This window comes from Bos javanicus, chromosome 10, assembly GCF_032452875.1.
Source record: "Bos javanicus breed banteng chromosome 10, ARS-OSU_banteng_1.0, whole genome shotgun sequence".
NCBI classification, from domain to species: domain Eukaryota; kingdom Metazoa; phylum Chordata; class Mammalia; order Artiodactyla; family Bovidae; genus Bos; species Bos javanicus.
The window spans coordinates 75,929,739-75,950,758 of NC_083877.1; the positions used below are offsets into that span (position 1 = coordinate 75,929,739).

The window sequence follows — 21,020 nt, forward strand, 5'->3', positions numbered from 1 at the left end:
CCCATGGACTATAACCCGCCAGGCTCCTCTGTCCATGGGATTTCCCAGGCAGGAATACTGGAGTGGGTTGCCATTTCCTCCTCCAGGGGATCTTCCCTACCCAGGGGTTGAACCCAGGTCTCCCACATTGCAGGCAGATTCTTTACCATCTGAGCCACCAGGGAAACACTTTGGGTGGTTAGATACCCTCCAAATAGAAGACATTTAAGAGAAAGCACTATTTAAGAGAAATGGCTCATCTTTAAAACGAACATGGAGGATTTACTCAAAACCCATAAAAACAGCAGTCTGATTTTGCAGTTTGCAATCCTCAGAGAAAGGATTTGGAGCAACTGGGAACAGATGTACACACTACATCTGAAAGGGGGAAAGGGCCCTAGGGAATTCAAAACAAAACAAAGAACACCTTTAAACGACATACCATATTATCTCAACTGCCTGCTTGGCCTAGATGCCAGTCTAAGAGACAGCCTTGCACCAGGGCAGCCTCTCTGGTTGGACTGACTCACCAGCACACCAGGTGAGACCACAGCCAAGAAGAAATGACCCTAAGTGTTAACATCCTCCTCACGGGCTAAATCCAAATGCAGTGAAACAAGCAACCTCAAGCAGCATACAGGAGTGTTTGTGGGAGGTGGGCAGTGGGCACTGAAGGAGTTTTCATGACAGCAAGCACCATGTGGGTGACACGCAGGGTTTGGCACAGACAGGTGCTTGGACACCTGAGACTAATCGGATGCCTTCCTTGGCATCAAAATCCAACCTGATTTTGCAGTCATGGGGTGGTGGCTTGAACTTCATTCTGTATTATTTTTGTTGATTTTTTTTATTTTTTTTCAAACTGGTAGTCTTTTTTATAAATACAATTAAGAGAAATTCATCAGCAAATAATTGTTCTTCAAATAACTGCCTTCTTTGCCTCCCACTTCCCACTCTCTAGCCTCCATCGCCTTGTTTGCCATAGGGGGTCCTAAACTGACTGGAAAGAAAGAAAATTGACCTAAACCCTGGTTCCTATAAAATCTAAAGTATCTGTTGTACTAAAGCTACAACATTGAGTCACTAAGAATAATTTCAAATACCCTCAGAATATAGACAACACTGTGTTCTTCTTGGTTCGTGATTAAGGGTTTCTGATACAGCTTTGCTCAACATTTTTAGTAAAACTGCATCGATATCAAAATTAACAATTATTCAAGATCACACTGCCAGAAACCAACCTTATGTTATTGAATGTAATCTTCCTAATGACTTAGATTTACTGTGGTGAGCACATTCTGTATTTACCATTTTCAAAAAGAAAATGTGTTTAATCTATTACAAGGTAATTTTTAAAAACATCACAAAAGTCACACATGATTATCTAACTGCTCTCTTCCAAAGTACTGATGTAAACTTGCTATATGCATTCACGATGCTCCTGAAAATTTGTACGAAAACGTAAATTTAAAAAAATGAGTTAAAATTGTAATTTCAGAGGTGCTCTATCATCACGTCCTATTTATGTTCCACTTGAAATAAGAACTAATATTTTACTAAGTTTTTATTTCACCCAACCCACCATATAAATGTTCTGATAAGAAAATATTTTAAAAGAGCCCTAGGGTATAAAAGACTTTTTTCTTGCTATAAATAATTACCCTAACTATCTCTCTTTTCTAATAGAGCTCACAGTCTTGTTCAAGTGGTGTGCTCATCCCGTCCATAGTTTGACCCTGAACCTGACACGCAGATGCTGACGTGTGTGTAGCCATTCATCCCTCTGTGGATCAGCACACCTCACACACACACACCTGCAGTGTCCCTGTCTCCCCTGGGTGGCTGATGTGGCAGCTGTGGCTGTCCCAGGGAAGCCTGGTGGCTGTGACCCACACCCACAGGAGAAACCCCATTCCTGCAAACACTGGTCCTTCCTCCAGCACACATGCTGAACTCCTTGGGACACAAGAGTTTTAAGAAAGGCAATTCCAGGAGCAGAGTATTTGCATCTCCACATTTCTTCTCCATGGAGGTGAAAACACACACACACACACCCCACCCCCAGATAATTCACAGGCTCTCTGAATGCAAACCAACAGGGGTGAACCTGCAGGAAGGCGGCAGCAAGGTCTTGGCGGAAGATGTGGCTCCCACCCCAGCCTGACCACTGGCTCCCTAGGTCACATTCCCTCTGGCCTTGGACAAAATCATAGCAATGTATGACCATCCATCCTCACAGGCCAGTTAGCTGACGGTCACTGTGGTTTTCAATCCTACAATCAAGCGGTCCAGAAGGCAGCACACAAAGGACTCAAAGGGCAGCTTAAGTGGCACAGAAAAGGTTAGTCCCCTTCTGTGCGTGTCCTACATTTTCTCCCCTTTCTCCCAAGTCAGTTTCCTCCAGTCACTCCAAAATCCCTAAGATATTTTCCAAAGAGTGGGAGGGAGATGGGAAGTAACGGAGTGACCACAATGAGACCCCATGAGGCCAAGCCAGACATAAACCTTGTACTCAAACTCTGCCCTCTGATGACAAGAGTACTGGCTTTTGCACCCTGACTCCCAGGAGATAGGGAGGTCGGGGAAGGATGGCATCGAGGAGCCACAGGAAGGACCACATAGCAGAAAGCCAAGGAAGCCCGCCCCCTTCTGACGGGACTTACGGTTCGTGCTAGAGTTCATGCTTCAGCCTCTGACCTTCTCTGCAGTCTGACCACAGCTCGGGGCTGGGCGTCACTGAGCCTGGGGTTTCTGGGAGCCCCCTTTGCTCTCACTGTCCTCCACCAGGTTGCGCTCAGACCCTGTGACCAAAGACTTGTTGCCGCGAAGTGTGTGGGCATTCAGCATCTCCAGCAGCAGATCGTAGACGGGGACCACGTTTTTGCACTTCATGTTGAGCAGGTGTTCCATGCCCTTGTTACTGGAGAGACAAAAAAAAAGGTGCTGAGATTCCCTCCTGAAGCAGCCACAGGAAGCCTGACATCTCCCCGACTCTCCCCCATGGAGCTGGTCCTCACCTTCACCCCAGCACGACCCCCAGCCCTCTGCTTTATGGTTCTTGCATCTGGCTCCTCCAATGATCTGCAGGTGAGGATGAAGCCAATGTCCTGTGGACGATGGTGTCCCACCACCCACCCCAACAACTTGACCCATAGTGTGATGGGGTCTCTGAACACCATAGGTACATCTTCATGGTCTTTGAAAACACTGAACCATTGCTACTGGGAGAAATAAGAGTTAGGTTCTGAGAGATCCTGGTCCCAACATTTTCATCAGCCCATTAATACATAATCTTGTTTCTTCTGAGTTATTGTTTAAAGGGCCTTATTTAACATAAATCATTGATTCATTAACATTTCATTCACAGCCTGTAGCACTAAAATTCATGCCTGAACGAAACTTATCTAACATGCATTTTCTCTGTAAGCACATCACAGGCCTCTTGCACTTAGGAGCTAGACAGTGCTTTAGCACTGTTCCTGGGGATCCTTTTTAGACTATGAAATCTCCAACAAAGCACAAAATGCCAAAACAAGGTACTAAATAGACCATATAACACACCCTTGTTTACACTCTGAGAGCAGAAATAAGAAGGCAGAGCAAGCAGCACCTGGTATGACCTCCGCTGGGAACGTAAGTGTGGGTAACTCAAATTTTCTGCCAGTCTGCACACGTCCTCAAATGACCTCAAAAGCACCGTGAGTATTGATTTTGGGGTTACAAATACATTTTCGCAAGCAGGCAAATTCACAAGTAGAGAATCTGTGATTAATGAGGATGGACTGTTTCTGCTCTGTAAATGGTCGTGTGCTGAGTAATCATTAACGAGTAAACAGAGCAGAGCTTATTTCCACTTCCCTCCCCCTTGTTAAAACCCATGAGGTGTCGTCTTTTCTCACCGCCCCTAGACTTTCCTCCTCAAGGGAGCATTTACCTTCCTTCCTCTTCTCCCCTCCTCCAGCCCCAGCACCCCACCCTCCTCCTGGGTGATGGCCAGCGCTGAGCCTCACAGCACCGGCATGAAGCCACCATCAGACACCATCTCCCTTCTTGAGGGCACACAGTGTCCATTTCCTGGATACACTTTACCCATGCACTGCCTTCCCAAACCTACTCGGCTCACTAGTTCTCTTAGTATCATATTGCAAGATGGATAAGGTAGACTTGCCACTTTGAAGGGAAAATGAACTCCTGAAAGGGAAGGCGGGCATCATCAGTACACACACTGATGGCTCTTATAGGATGCAGTTGTCATAGCAGCTTTATGGTGTCTTGTTAACAAGCCCAAGCTCGCTCTGCTTGCCGCATGATAGATGGCAAGAGACAAGGTGTTGAGGCAGGGAATACAACTTTAGGCTGACCAAGAGGATGGCAGACTAATGTCTCAAAATAACCATCTTATGAGAGTCTGGATGCCAGGTTCTTTTATAGATCAAAGGTGGGGGGAGATAGGCAAACAAAAATAAAAAGGCCACTAATCTGGCAAATATCTCCTAGAATGGCAAACCTCGGGCAGGGGATGTGTTGCAAAGATACATAATATCCTTTTCTATAGCAAGAAAAGGACGACTCTTAGGGAAGCCTTTGTGATTGCCCCAGATCACCAGCCCCAGAGCTGATCTAGAGAAGCTGGGTTTAACCTTTTTAAGAAAACACCTCAGGACCCCAGCCCTGTGTAGTGCAGGAAGATGGGGCAGCTCACTTTACGGGAGGAACTAACTGCCCCTTTCAGAATCCATAAACAAGCTAAAATCCCAAGCAACTAAAAACCGGATAAGCCAGCACAATGTTGCAGGGAAAAGCCAATTCTGGCTCCATGTTGGAACTGTTCCTTTGACTTGCTTTCTGTTGCTTTTGTTATTATAATCACACATAATGACCTGCCTCAGAGAATCCTGCCCCTCTGCCTGACTTACTAAAGTGTCTTTGTTCAGGACCCTGTCCACCTATAGGTGGCAGGAAGGAAGACACTAACACATCCCCTGCCTGAGGTTTGCATTCTAGGAAATATTTGCAAGATTAATGGCCTTTTTACTTTGTTTCCTTGTCTCCCCCCACCTCTGATCTCGAAAAGAACCTGGCATCCAGACCCTCAAAAGATGGTTATTTTGAGACATTAGTCTGCCATCTTCTTGGTCAGCCTAAAGTTGTATTCCCTGTCTCAACACCTCATCTCTTGCTGTCTATACAAGACACTATAAAGCTACTACAACGACCGCATCCTATAAAGGCCACCAGCGTGTTTACTGATGATGCCCGCCTTCCCTTTCAGGAGTTCATTTTCCCTTAAAGGTGGCAATTCTACCTTATCCATCTTGAACTTGCAAAACCCTTTTTCCAAAGCTCTTCACCCTTCTGTGAGCATCTGCACCCTCCCTCCCACCACACCCCCAGTGGAGCAGACCCTGCAGGGATCGTACCTGGCGTGCCTGACGTGAGACAGGAGCATCAGCAGGTTAGCCAGGCGCATGGACTGCTGCTGGGAGGACATGCCACTCTTGGCAATCACCCAGACCAGAGCGTCCGTCACAGCATTCAGCAGGTGAGTCAGCTTCCGGCCACTGTCAGCCTCCTGGGGTGCTGTAGCTGAAGGGTACATACCTGGACAAAGAATTAAAAAGCCAAGAGTCACTGTCCTGAGAAAACAGAAGTCATGTGCTCAGCCATTAGGCATGTGTGTGCTAAGTCGCTTCAGTCATGTCTGACTCTGTGTGATCCTATGGACTATAGCCTGCCAGGCCTCTCTGCCCATGAGATTCTCCAGGCAAGAATACCAGAGTGGGTTGTCATGCCTTCCTCCAGGGGATCTTCCCTCTACGTTCTCCAGGAAGGAGGCCCAAGTGGTCTCGGCTGTTCTGACATCTGCGTATCTGGTGAAACCTTAAAAGCATGGCTTCACCTCTGCATGCTGTCTACTCCCCCAAGAGCCAGCCCATCACTGAGCTGGAAGGGAAAGCTGGCTGAATGCAGGCAGACTCAGCAGCCTCTCAGAGGGCTGCCAGGCCCATAAGTGTGGCCGTGCTACAGTAGGAAATGTATCCAGCTGCCTCAAACCATGACATGGTACCTCTCAGCTGCAGCAACAATACCCATATGGAGATGGCCAGGAAAGTGAGGTTAATCCAACTCTTAGTCCCTAGGAGGGCCAATGGTCTAAGGGGAGTTTACTAAACAAACTAATCACCACTGCTATGCAGCCCCCAACCCCTTCCACGGCAGGGCCACTGCCACCTCACCTCTGTCCAGACTCTCAGTATTTCACTTCAGGTGACGCTTTGGTGGAGCAGGAAGACCACCGATTTGCAATAAGACAGACCTACTTTATATTCACCATCTCTTGCTCTCTGGCCCCTGACCAGTTACTTTGTTCTTCCAGGCTCAGCTCACTGAGCAAAGCTTACAAGCACGTGAGTCCTGAGGTCCCCACAACTACCTCAGGAGGTAGGTCACCTCCCCCTTCCTGCCTGGCCCTGTGTTTAATTCCCCTCTGACTCTAGGAACTGAGATACCTGGCCTCCTGAAAGTTAAAAATAACAGCTCAGTTGTGTATCCTTGCCCCTACCATCCCCCTCCCCTACCAACCCTGACTTTTTGATTCTGGGCAACAGGGAAGTAATTAGCTTCCCTTCCAGGCTTTCGATTTCAAAGACATGAAATCAACAGGGGAGCTGATGACTTTTGACTGTGACGAGAACAAAGGATCATCCGGAGTTTGTTTTGGCAGCTTTTGTTCTCTACTTTTATCGGCATTTTCAGTTCAATTAAGGCAGCTCAGTTCAACCCAGTTCAATTAAGGCAAGGGACATACTGAACCACAACCATGCCAGTGCAGTGCTTTACCACGTCCCTGGGGGCATGTCCCTCCATGATGTCTCATGATGCAGATTTCAGATACTCATCTTTGGCCCAGAAGCTGCTGCTCCAAGCCACCTGCTCACCTTGTTCCCCACAGTGATTCTTCCTGACCCCTCCGCATCCTCACGGAGGACTCCTCTGTCCCTCATGGCAGATGACCTGCCCTCTTACTGCCCCCACCCAACATGCCCTTGAGTAACCAAAATGGAAAATGCAGATCACGAAGCACCCTTCAATGACTTCCCAGCTCTTGGGGTGGAGTCCAAACCACTTAACGCCATTATCAGGGTACCAGGCCTCTCTCTGCTCTTTCCATCTTCAGTTCTCAGCATGCCTCAACTTGAACTGTAGCTGGTGCACTGACCATGCTGAACGTTCAGCTTAGACCTGCCCTTCCTTCCCTTCCCTCCTCCATTCCACCTCCTTCTTTCCACACCCCCTCCTCCAGCTTATCTGCATCCATTCCTCCTCTAGACTCCATACATTCCGTGTGTCACAACTACTGGTCATGAACTTCCCTGTAGAAGCTGACGCTCCCAAGACGCCACATGCTTTCCCAGCAGAGGGCACCACATTGTGCCACCGGCTGGAAGTCCTCATACACATGCTCTGACCCTCAGCAAGACTGGACGTAAGTACTGTGGGGGCACAGACCCTGTCCATTTGTGTGCCATTCTATCCCCATCACTGACTGCAAAGACTGGCCTGGAAGAATTAGATGAATTTACATAGATTCAAACTTCTAGCCAATCACACCGTTATAACTGAAATGATAAATACACATGTTAATGCATATTATAGGTACATACACAGAAAATTATTAATTAAATGAAAATATAGCAAAAATTATTTTAAGCTTAACTTCCTTAAAATGCAGACCCTGGCTACATGAACAAGTGCTTTCTTGTAACTACCCTTTTTAGCTTATTCTGCTCCATGTACTTCTACTGCCATAAATAAATCTTCTCTCTGGATTCTAAAAGGAGTTAAAATTGTGTACTTGTACATACATTGGTCTAAAGTGACAAAAAGTGAAAATGTAAAAATACTTGGCTACTATACAAATGTTCATAGCAATATTACTCATAATAGCCTAAAAGTGAAAATACCCCAAATGTCCATCAACTGATGAACGGATAAACAAAATATACATCCATATAACGGAACATTTTTTGTTGTTTAGTCACTAAGTTGTGTCTGATTCTTTTGTGACTCCCACAGACTGTAGCCCACCAGGCTTCTCTGTCTATGGGATTTCCCAGGCAAGAATAGTGGAGTGGGTTGCCATTCCCTTCACCAGGGGATCTTCTCCACCCAGAGATTGAATCCTGGTCTCCTGCATTGCAGGCATATTCTTTACCCTCGGAGCCACCAGGGGCACAAGCTTATAGATATGCTAAAAACCAATGAACTGTATGCTTTAAATGACACTACGCTTTAAACTCAGGACATCCCTGGTGTCCAGTGATTAAAAATCCATCAGCCAATATAGTGGGCAGACATGGGTTTGATCTCTGGTCCAGGAAGATTCCACATCTTACATGGCAACTAGCCTTCCCTGGTGGCTCAGATGGTAAAGAATCTACCTGCTAATGCAGGAGACCCCGGTTTGATCCCTGCGTTGGGATGATCCCCTGGAGAAGGGAATGGTTACCCACTCTAGTATTCTTGTCTGGAGAATTCCATGGACAGAGGAGCCCGATGGGCTACAGCCCACGGGGTCACAAAGAGTCAGATACCACTGAGCCACTTTCACCTCACAGGGCAACTAAGCCTGTGTGCCACAGCTACTGAGCCCATGCACCCTAGTGCCCATGCCCCACAACGAGAAGCCCCTGCAATGAGAAGCCCACTTGCCACCACTAGAGAAGGCCGTGCGCAGCAACAAAGACCCAAAGGAGACAAAAAATTTTAAATACAAAAAAAACAAAGCTCCTCAGTACCTCCCCATGCCTGACCAAGGCTCCCATCAAATAACCTGTGTTGGCTATTGGGTCATGTTCTTCATAAATGAGCAAGCAGTCACTGCCAAGGGTGAGCCCTGGATTTTCTACAGGCTGTGGAGCCAACACAGCCCCACACAGGGCTCAGGGTCCATCACTGATGAGGGGTTTGGGGATAGGAGTCACTGTGGTTTTGTAAAGGCATGCGCTATATCAATTTTATACATGGGAAAGATTTTACATACAGAAAGATTAGCCTATATAAAATCATCCTGGGAAGGAACTAGGCTGTAGAATAGCGACCTTGCTGCCTGACTCTCTTCAGTCAGCAATGCTGTGCCTGCACTTTGGACATTCATGTATGCTCTGACTCATCAAAATGTATGTACACAGTAATTGCTAAGTGGCAGGCCCTGGGAGAGGCAAGGGAAAAGACTCAAAGCCCCCACCCCCAGGACACTCACTGCCCAGACACATAGGAAATGGCAAGAATTAATCCCCTCCAGCCCCTAAGAGTAAAAACATCAGATTTCATTTTAGAATCAAATTACTTTTCCTAAAACTAAAGAAATACAGAAAAAAAAGTCAAGATTTTGGCACAACACCACACACGTACCAAGGAAAATAAAATAAAGTCAAGGACACAATTTCCTCTCCTCTTTATCGCCTGGGAACAGCTGTGTGCTCCTTCCACCAGCCCACCTGCTGAAATTCTGAGCAGCACATGGGGAGAGCTGGGCAACCCACCCCCGCCCCCCCCCCCGCATTTGCCACATCCTTAGGGTTCAAAGGATGAAGATATAAGCTCACCTTGACCAAAAGCAAATAAATCAGAACAGATAAAGTGTTTAATAAAACTTTCAGAACACTGACCACAGGAAAAATGTTCTGGCTTTCGGGAGGCATCTGGTCCCATCACTTCATGGCAAATAGATGGGGAAAAAGTGGAAAACAGTGACAGATTTTATTTTTTTGGGTCCAAAATCACTGTGGACAGTGACTGCAGCCATGAAAATAAAAAGACACTTGCTCCTTGGAAGAAAAGCTATGACCAACCTACTGCTACTGCTACTGCTGCTGCTAAGTCACTTCAGTCGTGTCCGACTCTGTGTGACCCCATAGATGACAGCCCACCAGGCTCCCCCATCCCTGGGATTCTCCAGGCAAGAACACTGGACTGGGTTGCCATTTCCTTCTAGGCAGCATATTAAAAAGCAGAGACATTACTTTGCCGACAAACGTCCATCTAGTCAAAGCTGTTTTTTCCCGTGGTCATGTATGGATGTGACAGTTGTACTATAAAGAAGGCTGAGTGCTGAAGAATTGAAGCTTTCAAACTGTGGTGCTGGAGAAGACTCTTGAGATTCTCTTGGACAGCAAGGAGATCAAACCAGTCAATCCTAAAGGAAATCAACCCTGAATATTCACTGGAAGGACTGATGATGCTGAAGCTCCAATACTTTGGCCACCTGATGCTAAGAGCCAAATCATTGGAAAAGATCCTGATGCTGGGAAAGATTGAGAGAAGGAGGTGACAGAGGATGAGATAGTTGGATGGGCAACACTGACCTGATGGACCTGAGTTTGAACAAACTTCAGGACAGAGTAAAGGACAGGGAAGCCTGATGTGCTACAGTCAACGAGGTCAGAAAGAGCTGGATACAACTTAGTGACTGAACAAGATACGACCATCTCCTCTATCACCACCTCCCCACCCAGCACCATGAGCATGGACTGGTGTTGAAAGGTGACAGTGACATGGGCCCAGCAGGCTGATGACCGCAGTACTCTGTGCCCATGTTCTCCATCAAGAAGAGAAGACCCATCTGACCTCTTCAGTGTCCTTCTGTGGATCCTTTCATGCCATGGCCTTCTCTACCCACCCATGTCATGAGTGAACCAGAGTGAACCAGAGCTTGAGTTGATATCTCTTAAAAATTTTCTTTATGTAAAATAAGAAAATCCTGTTTATGCAAAATAGGATAAACAGGTTCTAACTATTTCTTTCATTTAATGAAAAGTTTCATCCATATGAAAACTTTGTAATAAAAAGTTACAAAAGCTTGATAAGTCCTAAAATTATTTAGATAAATAGATCTTATTCCTAATTTTAAATATTTCAAAAGACTTTTTATCTGCAGATTGATTCCACTGTGTTTCTAGATTCAGTAGCCTCTAATTATATGCAAGGGAGGATTTCTCTCGTTTTCAGGTTTCTGGATGATGAATGGCTGGTCCCATGACTCTTAGTTTGGATATGTTATTACGTTAACTACAACACTCACACAACACCTTCATGTTTCTAAAACACCTTAACAATATTTTAACAGTTTGTGTTAAATGCAACATTGCTCTTGTCTCTGAGTTTCAGAAGCCACATCAAAGACTGAGTATTTATAACACAGCAATTCTAGGTGCTCGCACATCTTACCTCTGCATGGTGGAGGAAGATTTGCTGAGAGGGAAGTCCAGGTGGTACTGTCCTCATCCCATCTCTCCCCACAGAAAGGAACATGTACTTCTCCTAAGCTTGGTAAGTACCTCATTAACTGTAAGAGTGTATAACCTTATTCTAGACCAAAAGCATTGTATCTAGTTCATTACCACTAAGACTTTCTTGGGATCAAGTTGAATTTAGAGATTATTTGTGAGGAGGACTGACCTCTTAACATACTGAATCTGCTAACCCATTAACACCTCTCCCCACTTATTTAGAATTTCTTTAATTTCTGTCTGCAATGTTTAACAGTTTTCAGTGTGCAGTTTCACATCTTTTGTCAAATTTGTTGTAAGGTTTCATAATTTTTATGCTATTATAAATAGTATTGATTTTTAATTTCAAATACCAATTGTTCATTACTACCATATAGAGATAAAATTATTTTTTATATATTTCCCCTATTACCTGCAATGCAGGAGACCCGGGTTTAATTCCTCGATCAGAAAGATCCCCTGGAGTAGGAAATGGCAACCCACTCCAGTATTCTGCCTGGAAAATTCCCTCAACAGAGAAGCCTTGCAGGCTACAGACCACAGATGGGGTCACACAGGGTCGGAAACGACTGTGCGACTAAGCACACACATACTTTTCTACACAGATTATCATGTTTTCAAATACAAGAGTTTTACTTCTACCTCTATAATGTTGATGGAGGTACTTTTACCTCTTTTCTTGCCTTGTGGCACTAAAACTTCCAGTAAAACACTGAACAGAATTCATGACAGTGGATATTCTTGCCTTGTTCCTGATAATAAGTACATTAGCTGTTGTTTTTTCATTAATGCCCTTGATTGGGTTAAGGAAGTTTCTTCCCATTTACTAGTTTGTTGAGAGTTTTTAGCAAGAATGGGCATGCTGCTAAGTCACTTCAGTCGTGTCTGACTCTATGCGACCCCATAGACGGCAGCCCGCCAGGCTCCCCCGTCCCTGGGATTCTCCAGGCAAGAACACTGGAGTGGGTTGCCATTTCCTTCTCCAATGCATGAAAGTGAAAAGTGAAAGTGAAGTTGCTCAGTCATGTCCGACTCTTAGCAACCCCATGGACTGCAGCCCACCAGGCTCCTCCGTCCGTGGGATTTTTCAGGCGAGAGTACTGGAGTGGGGTGCCATCGCCTTCTCCGAAGAATGGGCATAGATTTTGTCAAATGCTTTCTTTGCACTTCCTGGGAAAATCATGTGATTTTTCATTAATTACTCTGTTAACACAGTAAATTATGCTGATCGATTTTCAAATGTTAAAGAACTCTTGTATCCTTGGAAAAATCACATTTGTTATATACTATTGGATTCTACTCTAAAAACTTTTGAGAATTTCTCCATCTGTGTACATGAGAAATATTCATCTGTTGCCTTTTCTTCTAATATGTTGGTCTGGGTTTACTGTCAGAGTAATGAGTTGGGAAGTTATTCTTAGCTCCTCAGTTTTCTGCAAGAATATGTATAAACTTGGTATTATTTATTCCTTAAATGTTTGGTAGAATTCTTCCAGAAAAGTCATCTGTGCCTGGAGTTTTCTTTGTGTGAAGGTCTTAAACTAAAACTAAAACTAGCTATTCAGAGTTTTTAGGTTTCTTTTTGATTCAGATTCAATAATTTGTATCTTCCAAATAATTTGTCCATTTCATCTAATATTCAAGTGAATTGGCATAAAGTGTTTATAATATTATCTTATTATTCTTTTTAATATCTGAAGAATAACAATGTTACATGTCCCTGTACTAACATTGGTAATTTCTATCTTTTCAGTCTGGCTAGAGGCTTATCAGTTTCATTGATCTTCTCAAAGAATAAGCTTTTGACTTTCTTAATTTTCATCTACTATTTTCTATTCCATTGTTTTCCACTATATCCTTTATTATTTCTTTTCTTTTGCTTACTTGGGATTTCATTTTCTCTTCTTTTCCTAAGTCTCTTTAAGGTTGAAAACTGAAGTCTTTCATTTCAGACCTTGATTTCTAATTGAAATATAGTTGACACACAATTCGGAGTCAGGTTCAAGTGCACTGCATGGCGATTTGGCATTTGTGTACATTATGAAATGATCACACAAAGATATTACAATATTATTGACCATATTCCTAATGTTATATATTGCTTCCCCACGGCTTTCTTTTTTTAATAACTGCAGGTTTGTACCTCTTAATTCCTTTCACATGTTATTTCATGCTCTTTTGCCTCCACCAACCACCTGTTTGTTCTCAGTATTCATTTAGTCTATTTTTGTGTTTTGCTTTTTAAATTCCACATATAAGTGAGATCATACAGTATTTCTCTGATTTATTTCACTTAGTATAATGCCCTCTAGATCTTTCCATGTTGTTGCAAATAGCAGGATTTCAATGTTTAATATATGAGTAACATTCCACTATGTGTGTGTGTATATACACACATACATATATATGACATTTTTTATTCACTCATCTATTGATGGACACCTAGGTTGCTTTGTTATCTTGGCTATTGTAAGTGAGTCTCCAGTGAATGTTTGTTTTGTTTTGTTTAGTCACTAAGTTGTGTCTCTTTTGCAACCCCATGGACTATAGTCTGCCAGACTCCTCTGTCCATGGGATTTCCCAGGCAACAATACTGGGGTAAGTTGCCATTTCTTTCTCCAGGGGATCTTCCCAACCCAGGGATTGAATCCATGTCTCCTTTATTGGCAGGCGGATTCTTTACCACTGAGCCACTAGGTAAGCCCTCAGTGAACACTGGTGTACATAAATACCAGAATACACATTCTCTTCAAGTATACATAGAACATTCTCCAGGATGGATTACAGGCTAGGTCAGAAAACAAGTCTTAATAAATTTGAGAAAATTCAAAATACACCAAACATCTTTTGGCTATAACATTGTGAGATTAGAAATCAACAATAAGAAAAAAAAACTGCAAAAAACAAACACACACAGTCTAAAGAGCTACTACTAAAAAGTCAATGGGTCACTGAAGAAATCAAAGAGGAAATAAAAATATACCTGGAGACAAATGAAAATGGAAACACATGATGTGAAATCTATGGGATGCCACAAAAACAATTCTAAGAAGGAAGTTTATAGCAATATAAGCTTACCTCAGGAAACGAGAAAAAATTTGAGAGGTTCCTTTTATTGGAATATGAGCCTTGAGTGCTATAAATTTCCCTCAACTGTTGAGTAAGTTGCAACCCCAAATTTGGCTGTGTTCTACTTTTATTTTCCGTTAGTTAAAAATGCTAATTTTGATTATTTTTCCTGTGATCTACAGATTATTTAGATATATGTTATTTGGTTTCCAAGTGTTTGGAAATTTTCCAAGATCTTTCTAATATTAACTTCTAATTTAGTTCCATAGTGTCAAAGAAAATACTTTGTATGAGTTAAATTTTTTTAAATATATTCAGTTTTGTTTAATGGTTCAGAATATGGTCTATCCTGGTAAATAATTCAATGAACACTTACAGAAAATGTGTCTTCTGCTGTTTGGGGGTTGAGTGCTTTTAAAATGTCAATTAGGTAAAGTTGGCTGGCAGTGTTATTCAAGTCTTCTCTATACTTGCTGATTTTCTGTCTTCTTGCTGTATCGATTATTAAGGGGTATTAATATCCAATTATAATAAAGGATTTGTTCATTTCTCCCTGTAGCTTTTTTTGGATGAGTTTTATTGTTATTTGTTTGTTTTGGCTGCACTGGGTCTTGTGGAGCGTGGGGCTTCTCCAGTTGCGAAGTGCAAGCTCAGCAGGTGCAGCGCATGGGCTCTCTGGTTGGGCTTAGCGGTCCCATGGCACGTAGGACTTTAGTTCCCAGACCAGGGGTCGACCCTGTGTTCCCTGTAATGGAAGGCAGATTCTTAGCTACTGGACCACCAAGGAAGTCCCCTCCCTGCAGTTTTATCCGATTTTACTTCATAATGTTTGAGGTTCTCTTATTTGGTGCATAAATGTTTAGGGTATTTACATCTTCTTGACAAACTGACTCATTTATCATTGTGAAATGAACTTCTTTATTCCTAGAAATTTTGCTCTAAAATTTACTTTTTTCTAACATTAATATAGCCACTCCAGCTTTCTCTTGATTAGTCTCAGAATGTAATATCTTTCCCCCATCCTTTACCATTAAATTATATCTTTAAATGAGCTTGTTAGTAGTAAACAGTTGTGCTGTTTATCCAATCTGAAAATGTTCTCCTTTTAATTGAGGTTTAATATAATTATTGTTAGGATTAATTAATTAGGAATTTACCACCTTGTTTATTGTTTTCTATTTGTCCTATCTATGCTTTATACTGCCTTTTTTTTCTTCTTTTTGGCTAATTTTTATGGTTCCATTTTATCACCATTGTTGGTATTAGCTCTAATTCTTTGTTATTTTCATGGTTGCATTTGGGTTTGTGATATACATTTTTTTTTAATTTAATTTTATTTTTTTATAAACTTTTTTATTATTTTATATTTATTATTTTAATATTTTATAAACTATTTTATTATTTTTTATAAACTTTACATAATTGTATTAGTTTTGCCAAATATCAAAATGAATCCACCACAGGTATACATGTGTTCCCCATCCTGAACCGAGTTTATCTTCAAGTACTACTATAGTACTTCATGTACAAAATAAAAACCCTATACCACACTACACTTCCATTTGTTCTATCCCAGCCTTTGTGGTCTTGTCATCTGTTTTACTTCTATATAAACCCACAATATATGTTTATTTATTTTTTTTGCTATAAACATTGGATCTTTTAAATGAAAATAAAGAGTCTTAAATAATAAGATAAATTCATTATATTTACCCACATTGTTATCATCTGCAGGACCTCTTTATTCCTTCACATGGATCCATATTTACATCTGGTATCATTTTCCTCCTGCTTGAAAGACTTCCACTAATATTATAGTGCTAGTGATGAATACTTTGAGTTTTTGTATGTCTGACAATATTTTTATTTATTTTTAGTTTTTATTTTGCCTTCATTTTTTTAGATTTTTCTTTTTAGGTGGGCCATTTTTAAAGTTTTTATTACATTTGTTACAGTATCTCTTTCGTTTTTATGTTTTGGTTTTTTGGCCGTGAGGCATGTGGGATCTTAGCTGCCTGACCAGGGATTAAACCCATACTCCCTGTACTGGAAGACGAAGTCTTAACCACTGGGCCGCCAGGGAAGTCCCCTGCCTTTGCGTTTTGAAAGGCATTCTCATTGTGTAAGGAATTCTACTTTATTGCTCACTTTGGCAGCATGTATACTAAAACGAATTCTACTTTAACAATGTTTTTCTAAAAGTACTTTGAAAACGCTGCTCCCTTGCCCCATTCACTTGCATCAGAACAGAAATCTGCTGTCATCCTCTTCTTTGTTCCTCTGTACGTAATATCTTTATTCTCTAGTTGCTTTTAAGATTCTTCTCTTTATCACTGATTTTAAGCAACTTGAACATGATGTGCCTTAGTGTGGTTTTCTTTATGTTTCCTGTTCTTGGGATACATCAAGCTTCTTGGATTTGTGTGTTTATTGTTGTCGTTCAGTCACTAAGTCATGTCCAGCTCTTTGTGCCCCCATGGACTGCAGCACACCGGGCTTCCCTGTCCTTCACTGTCTCCCCGAGTTTGCTCAAATTCATGTCCATTGAGTCAGTGATGCTATCTAACCATCTCATCATCTGCCATCCTCTTCTCCTTTTGCCTTCAATCTTTCCCAGCATGGGGTCTTTTCCAATGTCAGCTCTTTGCATCAGGTGGCCAAAGTATTGGAGCTTCAATTTCAGCATTGGTCTTTCCAATGAATATTCAGAAAATCAATCCAACTGATTTTCCTTTAGGAAAAGGAAATCCTAGTGTGTTTATAATTTTCATTAAATTTTGAAAAATTTCAACCATTGTTTCTTCAAGTATTTTCTTACCCCTCTGCTTTCAGGGACTACAAATTCATGTATATTAATAACTGTAGTTGTCCCACAGCTTCCTAATAATCTGTTCATTTTTAAAAACTTTTCTTCTTTCCATTCTTTTTTGATAGTTTCCATTGCTATCGCTTAACATCCACTATTTTTTTCTTCTGCTATACCTAATCGGATGTGAAAGTGAAAGTCGCTCAGTCATGTCTCTTTGTGACCCCATGGACTATACAGTCCATGGAATTCTCCAGGCCAGAATACTGGAGTGGGTAGCCTTTCCCTTCTCCAGGGGATCTTCCTAGGATGTAAATCCATCTAAACATACTTTTCACATTTAGAAATTCAGTTTGAGTGTGTTTCATATTTTCTATGTCTCTTCTAACCTGTTCATGCTTTCCTCTTTCTGGTGATTCTTGCCCTATCCTTGGTTAGTATTGCAATAAGCACAAAACTGATATTCAGCTAAAGACCTGAAGGGGACCCTCTGCAGATTTTGAAAGTCTCTCTGGCCAGCTTTTTCCTCTCTAGTACTCCTCAGAAATAAGGAATATAGTTATACTAATTGTTTTAATGTCCTTGTCGACTAATTTTATCATCTGCATCATCTGGCATCTTTTCCAGTTATTGTCATTTCCCTCATTTTAGGTCATATTTTCTGCTTCTTTGCAGGCCTGCCAACATTTGATTGATTTACCCTGTTAGGTGTTGTATATTCTTCTATTCCTTTAAATTGTCTGGAGCTTTATTCTTGGGTGCAGTTAAGTTACTTGGCAATAGTTTGATCCTTCAGACCTGTTTTTAAGTTTCCTTTGGAAGGACCAGAGCAGCCTTTGTTCTAGGGCTCGTGTTACCTCACTACTGAAACACCTTTCTGAGTACCACAGCCAACATCCATTAGAGCTCAAGGTTTTCCCCGTGGCTGGTGAGAACATGAACTATTCCTGGCCCTCTGTGAACTTTCAGGGGTTGTTCTGTCTCCTTCTTTCTGATGATTCTTTCCCTGTCCTTAGTTATTATCATACTAAGCATGAAATTGATGTTCAGCTGAAGACCTGAAAGGAACCCTCTGCAGATCTCGAAAGCCTCTCTGGCCAGCTCTTTCCTCCCCAGTACTGTCCCCTGCAAATCCTAGCTGCCTTAGCCTCCCCAAACTCACAACTCTGTCCCTCAGTTCAGGAAGACCCCTGGTGTCCACTTGGTTACTTCTCCCCGTGTTACAATCTGGAAACTGGCTCTAGGCAGTCAACTGGTCGATCAAGGACTCATTTTGTGTCTCTTCTCTTGGGAATCACTGTCCTTTGTGGCCTGTGTCTGTTTTATATATTCTGTAGGGTTTCTTAAATTAAAGGTGCCTAAGTGGATTCTGTCCCTGTTTTCAAGTTCATGTTATAAATAATCAAAAGGAAAAATAGCCTGTAACTTGAAATGCTTAAAATCTAGCAAAGACTTCTCCTAACAGTGGAAATTTTCCAATAGAATGAGAACCCCATTTTCTGAACAGTAATGCTGAACAGAATAAATTCACTTTTGGGACTTTCCTGATGATCCAGAGGTTAGACTCTGTGCTTCCCCTGCAGGGGACACAGGTTTGATCACTGGTCAGGGAACGAAGATCCCACATGCCATGTGGCACAGCTTAAAAAAAAAAAGAATATATTCACTTTGAAAACTGTTTTGACCACCAGGCCAAAAGAAACTTTTTAAAAGAAGATTTCTTAAATTGGGGTTTACTGTAAACAAATTCTACCCATTTACCACCATGAGTGATAATTACATCACATGCCTGCCTCACCCTCTGTAATCCCCTCCACATGGCAGCTCCATGAGACGCTGCACAAGGAACGCCGCAGCCTTAATCTTTCCCATTTGCACAGATGATGCTTCTAGCTTCCTAACAACACAATATGATGTCTCAGAGGCTAAAATGTCTGTAAGGAGCCTCGCCAAACAGAAGCCTTTAGACATGAAAGTGTTCTAACAAGAAGCAACTGCTTTCCAAGGAGCACTCTGCTACACAGAAAAGAGTCCTAAGTTATTTCTGCAAGTGAGAGAAGTCCCATAATTTGGCATTTGATAATCCTCTTGTGCCAAGGTACAAATGAACTTTCCAGGGAAATCTTTCCTTTAACAGAGACAAACAACAGCAAACATTTGAGATAATGTAAGTAGGTAGATTCAAAGACAGGATCTGAAAAAGCTGATTTCCTTCCACAATCAGTTTCAAATGTCCTACCTGGTCATTACCTATATGCACATCAACTTAATCACTGATGTAAGCCATGTCCTCAAATTATTCTATAGAAGCTGAATGGTAACAGTCAATGTCAAGAAGGTGATAAAAGCCCCAAAACATTTAGCATTTTTCTTGACTTCCCCTACAATTTTCACTTGTCCAACGATTTACTATTTCTACTCACAAATGTTTGTTTTCTAGATATGGCATAGACAGTGCATTGGGTGCAGGGGAAATGTCTTGTCTTATAAGTAAGGCCAGATTCAGACCCAACAAGTAAGTACCCAAAGTTGTCTTCAGGGTGTCTGAGCTTCACACGACCTTCAAATTTCTTCTTCATTCCCCACCTCCCCTCCTTCAAGACCTAACTTCCTCCCCTCACCCTGTCCCTGTACCATGATCCAGTTATCTCCCAGACAATATTTCCTGCTCAATACTAGAGTTATGCAAAGTACGACCTGTTACCAGTACACAAAGAGAGAAGTAAAAATTGAGGGTAAGCACTTGGAAACTCTTACAGCAACTGATAGAGTCATTTTAAATCAACTGAATATAACAATAAAACACTAGGGCTTAGTACTTTTCAAAATTTTTTTTATTTTATGAAAGTACTATCCATAGAGATTCCCTGGTACTCAGCTGCAGGGAATCTGTCTGCAGTGCAAGAGACCCCAGTTTCCTGGAGAAGGGATAGGCTACTCCCTCGAGTATTCATGGGCTTCCCTGGTGGCTCAGATGGTAAAGAATCCACTTGCAATGAAGGAGATCTGGGTTCTAACCCTGGGTTAGGAAGATCTCCTGGAGGAGGGCATGACAACCCATTCCAATATTCTTTCCTGGAGAATCCCCATGGACAGAACAGCCTGGCGAGCTACAGTCCATAGGGTCACAAAGAGTCAGACACAACTGAGCAACTAAGCATGGCACAACTATCCATATAGAAGGATTCTTTTAAGAATCAATACTGTCAAAATGACCCAAGGCAATCCCTGTGAAATTACCAAAGACATTTTTCACAGAACTGGAACAAAAAAATTCTAAAATTTATACAGAAACACAAAACACCCTACATAACCAAAGGAATCCTGAGAAAACAAAACAAAGCTAGAGGAATCAGACTCCCTGACCTCAAACTATACTACAAAGCCACAGTAATCAAATAGTATGGTATCGACACAAAAACAGAAATGTAGATCAATGAAACAAGATAGAAAGCCCAGAAATAAACTCAGGGACTTATGGTCAACTAATCTATGGACAAAGGAGGCAAGAAAATACAATGGAGAAAAGATAGTATCTTCAATTGTGGTGCTGGAAAATTGGACAGCTACATGTAAAAAAAGGAAATTAGGACACTTTCTAACACCATACACAAAAATAAATTTTAAATGGATCAAAGACCTAAATGTAAGGCCGGACACTATAAAACTCTTAGAGGAAAACATAAGCAGGACACATGCCTTCATGCTCAGTCATGTCCAACTCTTTGTGACTGGACTGCAGCCCACCAGGCTCCTCTGTTCATGGGACTCTCCAGGCAAGAATACTGAAGTGGATTGGCATGCCTTTCTCCAGGGGATCTTCCTGGCACAGGGATCGAACCTGCATCTCTCCTGTCTACTGAATTGCAGGTGAG

At 42.1% G+C, this 21,020-nt stretch overlaps 1 protein-coding gene across 1 annotated transcript in view; it reads right to left on the reverse strand.

Moving 5' to 3' along the window:
* ESR2 (estrogen receptor 2) overlaps positions 1-21,020 on the reverse strand; it is a 92,836-nt gene that overhangs the window by 25,108 nt on the left and 46,708 nt on the right. The window contains exons 8-9 of the mRNA XM_061429103.1: positions 5,400-5,580; positions 2,677-2,899 (exon numbers count right to left, since the gene is read on the reverse strand). Of these exons, the coding sequence (XP_061285087.1) occupies positions 2,713-2,899; positions 5,400-5,580 (368 nt within the window). The 3' untranslated portion in view covers positions 2,677-2,712. The remainder of the gene's footprint in view (positions 1-2,676; positions 2,900-5,399; positions 5,581-21,020) is intronic.